We start from the raw sequence: 12,531 nt of genomic DNA on the forward strand, positions 1-12,531 counted from the left end.
ACGTTATTGTAATATATAGATATAACAGGTTTCAGTGTAAAATAAAAAAAAATGAAACATGCACTCGAACAAAATCTCGATTACAAAGTTTTCTCGAGCCTTAAATAAAGAAGAGCGCACGGAAAAGGATCTGACTCCTCGACAACTTTCCGAGTTCTTTTTTTTTTTTTTTTTTTTTTTTTTTTTTTTTCCTGCAGTGCGCCTATTTCGCTCTCGGTGGCCGTTTGAAAGTCTGACACGAAAGGGAGATGTCCACGATTCGCCCCCGCGCCGCACCAGATCACGTTAATATCAAAGTGATAAATCGTCCCAAACTTTTTCTGACACTTGCTGCCGGCAGATTTCGGGCTGTGCGCATGTGCGAAGGTGTCCAGACTGACAATGCTGGAGAGATAGCGCGTTTGGATTGAGAAACCCAGAGAAAAGGGACAGAGAGAAAAAAAAAAACAAAAAGGAGGAAAAAAAGATTCACGGGGGGAAAAATCCAAACAAACCCACGCCGAGAGACTGGCACCATGAGGTCCAAAGGCAGGGCACGGAAACTGGCCACGAGTAGGTGCAACATCCCTTTCTTTTTTTCTTTTCAAACATGCCATCTTATATACCTATAGGCTGTCGCTGTTATCGTCGCGTATATTAATAGTTTGTGTAACGATTTAATTTCTAACAGAAGATCGCATTCCTCACTTTAGGCTGTTAAGAACGGACAAACTGATATTGATAGAAAAGAAGGAAAGGCGGTCAGGAGAGGAGTGTAAACTTTAAAGTTGAGGGAGCGATGGGAGAACTTTTCTGCGAGAGCTCCGCTTCAGCATTGGAATTGCTCGTTGCATGTAGTGGGCGCTCTAGTGTAACGTTGTGTATTGCAAGTTAAAGTCCCCATGTCCCGTGCTTCGGTGGTTACATTACAGTCTCTGGTCCTGCTGCTGCTGCTGCTGCTGCTGTGGGGCTGCTGGTCACTTCAGTTTTCCGGGAGAAACTTGGAAAAGCAGGTTGATGGAGGGAAACGAGGAGAAAGCGTGGATTTAGACAGGCATGGTAAATGTTTCAGGGAAGGGGAATCTTTGCGTTTAGCTCTTCGTGTATGTGAGTCGTGCAGCTCACTCCGAGCTCTCATTAATGCGTAATATGTGGCGATTGTTAAATTACGTCGGAAACCGAAGATTTTGATGTCCTAATTCTTTGGATGCAGGAATATTTCACTTAAGACTCCATGTAAATTCATTACTGTAGGCGTTTTACCGTTGACAAAATTCACTGAAAAGTGCTTAAAATATCCAGCCAGTCTGATTAAATAAACACTTATGCCATTAAATCGATTTGATTCCTTGAACGCAATCAAGATTATGCAAGGGGTGATTGATACGGCTAATCATTCATTGATCTGCTACAATAAATTAAGAATCATATTTTTTTTCCTGAAGTTGCTTTACGTGTATTTTTCATTAGTGTTTTGCGTTAATTTCTGTCCTGTTTCCTTTCTTCTGAGAGAACTTTTTAATTGGTGAGGCACATGCAAAATGCAGAACATTCGTCAGAAATAATGTTTTAAGTTTTTAATGGAAAACTGTGCAAAAATGCAACTTTAATAACCGAGACCTGGCATAGTTTTAGTGTTTTCAATTTATGCATAATCGCATACACTAAAACTATGTCAGATCTAGGTTTCAGAATATGAAGGACGCGTGAGTTTAGAGTTTCACTCATTCATGCATCCCTTTTTAAGGCTTGTACTGCTCAGTACTTTCATTTTTTTTTTTTTTTTTTTTTTTTTTTTTTTTGCTGGTAAATAAAACAATATGGCATGCTGCAAGAAAATGGTCCGGGCAGCTTAGGTCAACAATCTGCAGGCTTCAGAGAAGTTTTATGTGGTCAGGTAAAATCTAGTTACTTTGCTACACAGAAATCCAATAACACAGACTTCCCGGTGCACTTTGATGAAAGTATTAAAGTAGACGCTACTGTATTGGCATTCTAAAAAGAATATGGCGTGTAAGAATTAAAATGGTGCACACAGAAGCTGTACACACAGACATCATCATTAACATGATCCGTCAACAGGAAATAAGAAAGCGTGTCTTCCTTTGCCCTGTACATCTCTCTTTACTGTAAAATACTGACGTTGTTTTATTATTATTATTATTTTTATTTCTGCAACTTTATTACAAATCCGCACTCCATTAAAGTCATTCAGATAATGCACAAACGCGGCAGTTACTAAAGGTAATTATTTGTGAGATGGCAGAGGAAAATTTGTGCCTCCTAAGTTAGAGTGGGGGCATATTTTGGGGCCCCCGGTGGAACGGGCCCACCCTGGCCCCCAGCCAGGTCTGCACAGTGTCAACAGTGAATATTTAAATTCCCAGACCCCTCATAAGGGCTCTGCTGGTAAATGCGTTCAGTGTGTGCCTCCCTCCTTGCTGCACAGTCGTGTGATAAAAAAGGGGGGAGGGGGGTTGCATGTAATAGAGGAGGTGATGGAGAGGTGGTAAACGTAAGAGTGATGGATGGAGGCTGACTGATTAGTCCGCGCGTCCAGATGTAATGCGGTGCGCCACAAAAACTCTCAAGTACGTATAGCCAAGGCGTGCAGGCCGCACCCCGTCGTGAATTGTTGGCCACAGAGAGATGAAGGAAGGATGGCGGGGGGTGACTTTGGAGATCCAAACTATCTTGGCGCAGGCCTAATTAAAGGTCCACTTAGCATACTTGTGTCTCAATAAAAACCTTTTTTTATTGCAATGTGTTTACTTCGACAATTTGTTAGAAATAATTACAAAGACGATTAATCTCACACGGCCCACTTAGAGTAACACCTGCAGGGTTAAAAATCTGGAAAATATAGATGGAAAGGTAAAAAATATTTAAAAAGAAACAAGCGGAAACGGAGCTTATAAATCCAATGTGCGTCCCGACGCCCGCCGTGCCCATTTTGTCACCACAAAAATCTGGTCAGCCGTCGCTCATTTATTCGCGTGTCTTAAAAGAAACCGAGCCCTGTCATGATTTTAGACGCGTTATTATGCTGACAATACTGATTGGCACGGAGGAAGCTGTGTGCGCGTTTATGTGTGAGAACGCGAGGCCTCGGTGTCTCGCTGTCCGTCAGCGCCTCTCTCCTCTGGAGCTGAAAAGTGCGTCGTCCTCCTCACATTGTGCAATGGGCCATGCATCTCGCGTTTGTCTGGCGGAGCTCATTAAAACGGTTAATAGATCGGCCCATTTAAAAGGTGAGAGGGAGCGGGCCGGCGCGAGGAAAGTGAAATAGAGACCCCCATTAAATGGCCCTTGTTGTCCCGGAGCGGCGCTCTTTGCCTGCGCTCCGCTTGATGCCAAAGCTGCGAATACAAATGTCCCATATCTCCTCCGGTAATGGACTTGGTCAAGAATCACTGGGGGCCCACAGCAGAAGTTACCCCCTTCTGTTGTCTTGCTTTGAGCTTGATTTCTGATGCAGATAAATAACCAAATTGCCAAACGTTATAGTATATATTTTTTGTGACAAATACAATATGAACATATGATACTATGAGAATACTCTTCACTCCTCACAATCTGAAAATAGTGTTTGAAACAAAAGAATAACTTACATAATTATGAGGATAATTTTATAAAATTTGCTCCGCGTATATTTTTAGTGCAAGGTTCTGAACCGCATAACAATGTGCTGACACTTTTGAGTTATTGTTAGGTTATTGTTTTATATGTAAGTTTGTGTTAAACTGTAGACACACACACAAATGTTTCTGGCTATAACGTTACAACGTCTGCATTTACTTCTTAGACACGGTTACAGTTGCCATCTGTCTACAACAAACAAGCACATTGTAAAGGGAAAGCTGCTGAACGTCACATGAAGTGTAAAACATGTCCCAGTCGCATATGCTCACACACACCGACATTTATTTGGTGAATTACTTGTGTTTTGAGCTATAAGTACGTGCGTGTCTGCGTTTGTGTTGGTGCGATGGGGCTTTTGGGGGTTGTCTTACTACGACCCAGGCCCTCTCATCTATCAACGCCCCCATCTGTCTTGCATGTAGTCCACTTTCCTCCTCTCTTACGATGGGAGAAGGCCCCCCCACCCCTAAAATGGCTCTTTTGGAAGGTCTCTGATGTTAATGAGTCGTCCAGGACTGCAGTCGCAGAGTTGTAAACAGAGAGCTGACGAGGTTAGTGGTTTGTTTATGCACTGTTGTCACCCACTTGAAGGATGGCCCCTGTCCCAAGCAACTAGGGAGCTTCCAGGCCCTGTCATTGGTCCCCTCTGAGGCCCGACACAGCGGCCCTGCCCCAGGGGCTTCCATTCCCTATTTTTAAGCAGTTTTTTTGCCATCTCAGATTATAGGTGAGGAATTTCATAATGCATAAAGTGTGGTGTTTGAACATTGATGGAGGTGTACATGTGTGTTGTTTTGTGTGTTGGGAGGGGGTTGCTGGTGCAACGGTCCAGACAGGGCAGTGTGGGAACACCAAGGGATGGATGGAGGGAGGAGGGTGTGCAGCAACATGTCAAGCCTGGGAACCACCGTGTGTTTACCACAGGGAAACTGTACCAATAGAGAACAATGAGCCAGCCTTACCCCTTCTAAATAAAAAAAAAGGCATTTCTGCTTTCTTCTTCCCCCTAAAGGTCATGGAGTTAGAGATAGGGAGTCCACACAAAAGCCTCCCGTCTGTCGGCAGTCTGGTCTGGCCCACTACGGTGCCAAGGCTGAGGTCATTATCAACAGAGCAGTCCCAAGCTAAGCATATTTTTATAGTGTGTGTATGTGTGTGTGTTTGAAAGGGAGGTGAGCATGTTTATGCGCTTATTTGGTTGAGTTTGCACATGCACAAAACAAAGGCCCTCGAGTTTACAGTGCGGTTGTCAAATGCGAGACGCGCCGCCATTTTCTCATCACAAATTGGTCCGAGATGAATGGCATTTTGCTGAGCTGAAAAGTTTACCCAGACATCAAACTGATTTGTGTGTCGTTATGATGTCTGAGGAGATATAATGTCAACAGACTGCTGATGGCGCAGTTCACCCGGGCTATTAATGAGGCGCTGTGAAGTTAGCACTTCTTGGCACGCTTTGGGGAGAGATGTCTGTTAGCTAATTAAAAAAACTCAATCATTTTATATGCTCCAATCAATTACCTGGAGCAGGTGGTAGAAACAGGGCCCGACACTCTGGCCTCATGTCTCACATCAGCTAAACTACCCTAAGTCACTTTACTGCATTGTTGAGCGTTTTTATGACGACAAAGACTAAACAACAGCTTTGATATGTCTTGATGCTAGCTGCCAATATGTGGGCTTTTTGCATGTCTGTTTGTTGGCTGCAGTTTAATCATTTCACATAGTACACACCTCTTTTGAGGAAGTCTTGTCAATAGCTTGTCTACATACAGCCAGCCCAAGCGTCATTAAGTGTGTCTAAGAAACAGATTGTTCTCTTTTATTCTTGTTGCCCATCTTAGTGGTCCTGTAGCTCATTTTTTGATATCACCAAAGTTCCTCTGAAACGAAGATAAATGTCTTTGCACTAGCGCGTGTGACACTCTGTTGCTTGTGGACATTGCATTTTAATGGCTGTCCTGGAGGGTTGATAGAGAGAACAGTGGTTGCACACTGGAGGGAACACACAGCCATAAACAGGAATTACCCAACAATCGTTTTGTGAATGTGGCGATAACAGTGTGTTCCAGCTCTGCTCGGGGATCTCCCTGGGTGGAGCAGGCTGGCCCCAGTGGCAGGAGTGAGCGAGGGAGGGTCCAAGGAAGGATAGTCATTTCGGATTAACAGGGGCAAAATCGGGTCATGTCAGGGAGCGGGGTAGAGCAGATATAGTCGGGGGGTGTACATGTATGTGTTTGCGTACTATGTGTATGTGATTCCTGTACACCTTTTATCTCTGCCATGACCAGTCCCCCCACTCTCCACCCTGAAACTCATTAAGCGCTGACCTCTAGCCCCTGCAGGACGGGAGCGATGAGGGGAGGCGATGTGATCAAAGCTGGGGCCTTCCTGATGAAGTTTGGACTGCACCACATTCACCTGATTGGATCTGATAGCAGCTGCTTGGCTGTGCTGCAGTACAAGACGAAGCCAAAACAAAAATCACGATAAACTGAGAATCTAGCATTATCGTTCATGGGGACATCAAGGATGATAAATTTAAAGATTCACCTATTATGTAACTAATTTTCTCGGGGTGCACAACATGTGAAACACTTTTGCACAAAGGACTTAGAAATGAATTATGAGGGCGTTGATGTACACTTAAAATTTTCTTCCCAGGTTTTTTTTCTTTCTTGGACATGATCAAGCACCTCTGTGTTTCCAGTTTTTGGGAGTTGTCCTTGCATCATCAAAGTTCACCTTACTGTTCCACTTCAAATCTCTTATCTGAGAAAAGAAAACACCACGTCCCTGTCCTCAGAGATCTGTCGCTGATTTTCTCTCTATGTGTCTGTATAAGCGTGCACATTTCTGTGTGCGCACAAGTGTTGCTGGTCAGCCAGGGTCGCGGCAGAGGAAAGAATGTGTCTGTGGAAAAGAATGTGGGGCTGATTAGCACTTCTTACCTGTAAATGAACTGGACGTGCCGGCGTGTGATGAGACCGAGGAAACAAGGGAACAATAGGACAGTAGAGATTCCTTTCCACGCCACATTCCAGCGATCCTGCAGCCGGGGCCCCCCGCTTGGAGCTTTGATGAACCCTTCTCGCAGCTTCCTGGGATTGTCGCTCCTCCGCAAACACAAAAACATAAAGCGGCCGGTGAGTGGGGCCAGGGAAGAGAGAGCACGGCCCTCCTCAGGATGTCCTGTTTTGATTAGCGTTAGCATCCTAAAAGCACCGTAGGAATATTATTCTAACACGGAGAAGAGCTTAGCGGTGACACATCCACTTCTTTCCACTCTGTGACCTCCAAGGTCAAATACACTACAATGAGCCAGGAATCAAAGAGGTGCTCCTCACCCTGCGATTTGACTAAGGAAATCATGTGAGGAAAACAAGGCGATAAAACGATAGGGAGAGGCTTCGGGGCCTGTCAACAGGTGTCAAGAGTTTGTTAAGCCAGTGCTGTCAGCATTTTCCAAGAAATACCGGAGAGTGTCTGGAATAATTATGTCAGCAGCAAGTTGGTGGCGTCTCTAAAACTGAATTTAACTTTCTCTAACAATCAGTGCACGTTAGCTCTTATGGACATACTAAGCAGTTTAATAACTGAAATTAGTTTTTCCATCTAGCTGGAATTATCTTACAATATTCTCATTTTTGCCGTTCTGTATTTTGAGCACCAGCTCTTATGCACAACATGCTCTTTCAGCAGCCTACACTACATCTTTTCTGTCTCCTGTGGAATCAGGGAGCAGTGAAGCATTGCAGCATGGTCTGTTGTTTTGCTAGTGCTTGAGGGCTTTAGTTTGACAGGAGGGCACCACTTTGTTCACCGCAGTGTCCAGAGGCGACCCCTAGGGACCTCAAAGCCTGGACGTCTCTGTCAGGGCTATGGCAAGACTGGGGCAATGGGGGGCCCCTCAGCTCACTGGGTCAGTGGACAAGCTAATCGATTTTATCTCCGTTTCACACACCAAGCCAAACCCCTACTGCCCTGATATTCACATGTTCACTGTTCAAAGGGTTATGCTCCTTCCATCTTCTGTCTGTCTCTTTTCTCTTTTTTCTTTCTTTCTCACTCACTTCCACCACATTTCTTTTCTCATCTTCTGTCTTCCTTCTTGTTTTGTCTACCATCTTCCTTCATATTCATTTCCCTCTTTCTCCTTCCCTTGATCCATCTCTTTCTCCCCCTTTTGGAGCGAAACTTTTCACAATGGATTCCAACACTATTCATTTCCATTTTTTTGAAGTGCAACAAATTAGTCAGTTAATTAATTTCAACTGGATTATATTGCAACGTTGTTAATCAAGACAAGTTATAGATGTTTTTTTTTCAGATGTATTAAGATGTATTTCAGAAAGATCTCAGTGTCGAGGAGATATTCATATATTTTGCTATGATCCAAAGTGTGGTCAGATGCATCCTCTTTCCTTTGATCAGAAAGATGAGCTTTGATCAGGGAAGTGACCACAAGCTCCATCATATTTGTTGTCCTTCTCTGCAGAATTCTATTAGCATGGCCAGGATGATTGGTGGACTTTTTTAAGTACTTTTTGGGTAAAGCACCAGTCATTATGTGTGGTGAACAACTGTTGATCGCCTGCGTGAAACCATCCTTATGGTTCATGTTGCAGTTGCTTCTTAGTAGAATGGAAAGGGAGCCAGGATGAGTTAACACACCAACTACAGAGATGTCTGGGACAACTGGGGTCTTTCTTTCTGCACATTGCTAAGCTACAGTGATTTTGGGTTAGTTTTTTTCATCTTTGTCATTATAGTTTGCTTAATTGATTGATGGACTAGATGTAAGTATTAATAACTCAATGTGGAAGACCAAAAAGGTCTACAAAAGCATGTGCAAATACTCGCATAATTCACAGTTAATTGAGCCACCCAGCCCGTCTCACTTCCTGGCACTTCCGTTGAATGAAGCTGGTAGGTAGAGGGAGGAGCCCCTGTTTTCTCGGCCATTCCTCTGGATAAGCGTTGGAACAAGGGAATGAAAGCTTTGGGAATGGTCTGGAAACTTTCCATTCATCAGTGTAAGGAGATACTGCGCTGACAGTTAGCAGACGGCCGGCCAAGTACAACACGGGACAGCCGCGTGGGCCTGCAGTGCTCAGCTCAACAGGCAGACAGAGCGAGACCAGACCAAACACCCCACTCATCTCTGTTCAAGGAAGTAACATATGTTAGCATTTCAGGCATCCATTCTCTCGCCCACAGTGACTCAAGTGTGAACAGTGGAATAAGCAAATGATTACGAGTGCAATCATAACTAATACAGTAATAGAGAGAAGCAGGGGGCAGCAAAGTGTAGCACTCCAGATAAATGATGGTTACATGCTGTCATTTAAGTAGAGGAGCAAAATGTGGTTTGGGTTCGTTATTTTCCAATTTGGCAAAACTTTGTAAAAGAATATTGAGTATCTGTCTGTATACTAGAGAAATTATGCACTTACATTGTTGATTCCTTTAACCTTTACTGCACAAACTCTCACGATGCACTTCCCATCAGCCACTGCGAGAGGTGTTACACGTATGAAAAAATAGTTTACACAATATTCACATCCTTACCTCCCTTTACTAAGAAACATCTAAACACAACAACTTACATACTATTTGGACACATCTGAGTTGAGATGGGGCAGAGGATTGGCAGGACATTGCAGGTGTGAGTCTGTGTCTCTCTGCCCAGCCATTAATCGCTGCCATCTGACAGTTCAATCTACGAGGGGCCAAGAGGAGCAGCCGGCTGGTTACCAGTGCAGGTCATTACTGAGCATGGAGGCAGCCAATCGCATCAGCGATCAATGACAAAGGCTGTAGAGGGGACGAAAGCAAAAAGTGAAGGAGAAGGGAAAGGAGGTAGGGTTGAGAAAGGCATAGGGTGAGAGAGGCAATGGAAATGTAAGGATGAAGGGAGGGGAGAGGAGAGGTATGGCAGGATAATGGTAGTTATGCTGCTGAAGGTCAGTTCTTGGTTGTGGAGTGGATGACAAACAGGCTGTCAGCTGCCAAGAAATGGAGATATTCATCCAATGCTGCACAACAAAAAATATGGCCCCTTGCACGTGCATGCACATAAATGTGCACAGACACAGCCATTGCCATAGCAGCTTGATTGAGAATGCAGCAAGGGAATTTAGTGTGAGCCATTGTTTTATGAATTCCATATACAAGGTGTTGGCAGTCTGCGCCGCCCTTTTAGTGGTCAGTTCGGGCCGTGCTGTAGTAAAAGTAATGACTGGCTGTGAATAAAAAAATCAGTTCATGAAATCGCCACAACTCCCTTGTGGCCCTGCCTCCGCTGCCCACCATGTTACCATGGGAACCGCTGCCATGGCAAGGTCCGTCCAGTGGTGTTTACACTGCCCCAAAAAGTCAAACAGAAGGAATTCCATTTATTTTACAAACTTTGTAATATTTCTTAACCCGGTGTATGCCATTTTTTACTGTCTGCCCCATGTTTTTCCTCAGACTTAAAAAAAAAACTTTGACGATGGGATTCATTGACATTGTCAGTGACAGTGTTTGGCCAGGGCTCAACATGGATATCTCTCTTTTCTCCCTAGAGCCTTAGAATAGCAGATCTTGTTTATATTGTATCACTCAGATCCACAGGCCCTCTCTCCCAGACAATGATCACACACACACACACACACACACACACACACGGGCCATCCCAGCATGGATACCACTGAGCGATGATGAGTCATTATAGAGGAGGTGCCCTTTGACCTCCTCCAGTCTTTATGGACCACTCTCTGGCAGAAACATATTCCCTAATGCCAAGTTCCTGTCCATCTGCCTGTCTGTCTGTCAGACAGTCAGGCCCCTTAGTCTCTCGCTTTCTCTCTCTCCCCTGAGTCTCACACACCAATACATACCAGACATCTCTGTCTCTGTTTATTTAAATAACAAACAGGAAAAATATCTCATTTTCCCATTACTAAATGGTTTGAATTTGATAGTTTTCACGTATTCCACAGTGAGAATAATGGACATAAGTGATGATTTGTTCTAAAATCACTTTTAGATGAACTTGAGAAATGCCGTCCGCTATCCAAGGGCGCAACAGTTTAGAAGATTAATTATATCTCTTTATCCTAACTTACTATGTTGAGATTGGCATGCAGCATCTCTTTAGCTGAATTCACAGTAACCTAATACATCTCTTTGCATGCAATTGTAGTAATTCCTCAGTGCTCAGAGGTGCAGTGCAGCGAGGGGAAGCAGAGGAAAGGAGTCAGTTTGGATTTCTTCACATATTTTTCTCTTCTTCGATGTTACTTTGTTAATCTAATACTATCACTCTGCCAAGGGTATTCTGTGTGGATCAGACTGCTAATATGTTTGTTGTGTTTGCTAGTATTTGATCCTTCTCTTGACAAATGCAATTTGCTTGGCCTGATTTGATCAGTTGCAGCAGCATATTTCCTTGCAGGCGGAAGCATATAAGCCCTCCATACAAAAGGAGTTTAAATGTTTTTGCGCCTGTGAGGGAGGAAACTCTATTACAGGTGTCCTGGACCACGGAGCCCTGCTGGCTCTGATGAAATGCTCTTTGGGTGTTAATGTAATTCTGATTTCGCCTAGCCTGGAGACTTGCCACCTCTGGGGTATTATAACTGGCTCTGAAATGCAGAAAACAAAGTCTGAATCTAAACCGTACAATTACAATGGTGAAAACTTTGAAGGGCACTTCCTGACGTAACATAGTAATCTCTCCAGGGACACCAGGGAATGATGCTGTATAATTTTGGTGATGTTTCTGTAGAAAACGCATTGTTTTATGTGTGCACAGTGTGTGCAACTTGTAAAGTACTGGTGAACATAGCCAATGACATGTGCCCTGCCTGGTTTTGACACGGAACGTATTTTATACTACCATAGCAAGTAGACATCTCATGGTAACAGAAAACAAGGACAATGATGCCCGTCTTACGAGTAATATTGCAAAGTTTCCATAAAATGTTTTTGTATCTATATTTTATCTCATTCAGTGCTGGTAGAGATCAAAACTAATTGACAGCCATTCTAACCCATCATTTATTTTCACAGCCAGTCCTGGACATCACATGACTCGTCAGTCAATAGACTTTGTTTGAATCACTCACACAACCTTCCTTCAACGTAATCTTCATAATTCTAACATAAGACAGTAATTCTAGCTTGTTTTGTTGTTTAAATGTTCAAACTCACACAAATGGCAAAACACACCACAGTTGTCCTCAGATTTCTACACCAATGGAAAATTCAACTGCCCCGCAAAGCAAGTGACCCATTTCAGCCCGTTAAGGGTTCACAGACATAGGGTGCATGCTAGCTGTCACATCGTCGGCTAGCCCAGGGCCCCACAGATCAAATACAGGTATGATTTATGTCCGCTGTCTCAGCCTTCACACCGCATGTTCGCCTGCGCTGGAATTGTTGGCCAAATCCAACAGCAGTAGTAATTTGTCTCCTTATGTGTGGGAGGTGAAGGGCGAAGGTCAGTGAAATGAAAATGACCAGACCATTCTTAATTGTTGTCTCTATTTGCAGTTTGAGACAGGATGTCTGTCTGAATGTCTATCTGTCTATTTGTCCATCTGTCTCGCTTGCATCTTGGCGCCGTGTTTCATGTCAGTGGGTCGAGACCCTCTGGCTGCAGTCACCCATTATGGGCACTGATCTCATCCAGCAGGAGCACAGGGTTCACTGAAGAGATCTCTTTGGGCCAGATAGCATCATTATCACAACATACAGCCTGATGGAAAAGTTTAGCTGCATTTTCTGACCTTTTAATTCTATTCTTGCTCAACCTGAGACAGTCCCATGTAAACATACCCCTAGAAAAATGATTGGAGCTGAGTTATTATTAAGTCACTGCTGTATTTTTATTGTTGCTTTTATATAGGTGATGGGAAGTTG

At 43.8% G+C, this 12,531-nt stretch overlaps 1 protein-coding gene across 1 annotated transcript in view; it reads left to right on the forward strand.

The window, feature by feature from the left end:
• Positions 1–218: 218 nt before the first annotated feature.
• The window catches only part of mecom (MDS1 and EVI1 complex locus), a 122,691-nt gene continuing 110,378 nt past the window's right edge, over positions 219–12,531 (forward strand). The window contains exon 1 of the mRNA XM_047594531.1: positions 219–552. Coding sequence (XP_047450487.1) covers positions 516–552 — 37 coding nt within the window. The 5' untranslated portion in view covers positions 219–515. The remainder of the gene's footprint in view (positions 553–12,531) is intronic.

This window comes from Mugil cephalus, chromosome 9 (genome assembly GCF_022458985.1).
Source record: "Mugil cephalus isolate CIBA_MC_2020 chromosome 9, CIBA_Mcephalus_1.1, whole genome shotgun sequence".
Taxonomy (NCBI): domain Eukaryota; kingdom Metazoa; phylum Chordata; class Actinopteri; order Mugiliformes; family Mugilidae; genus Mugil; species Mugil cephalus.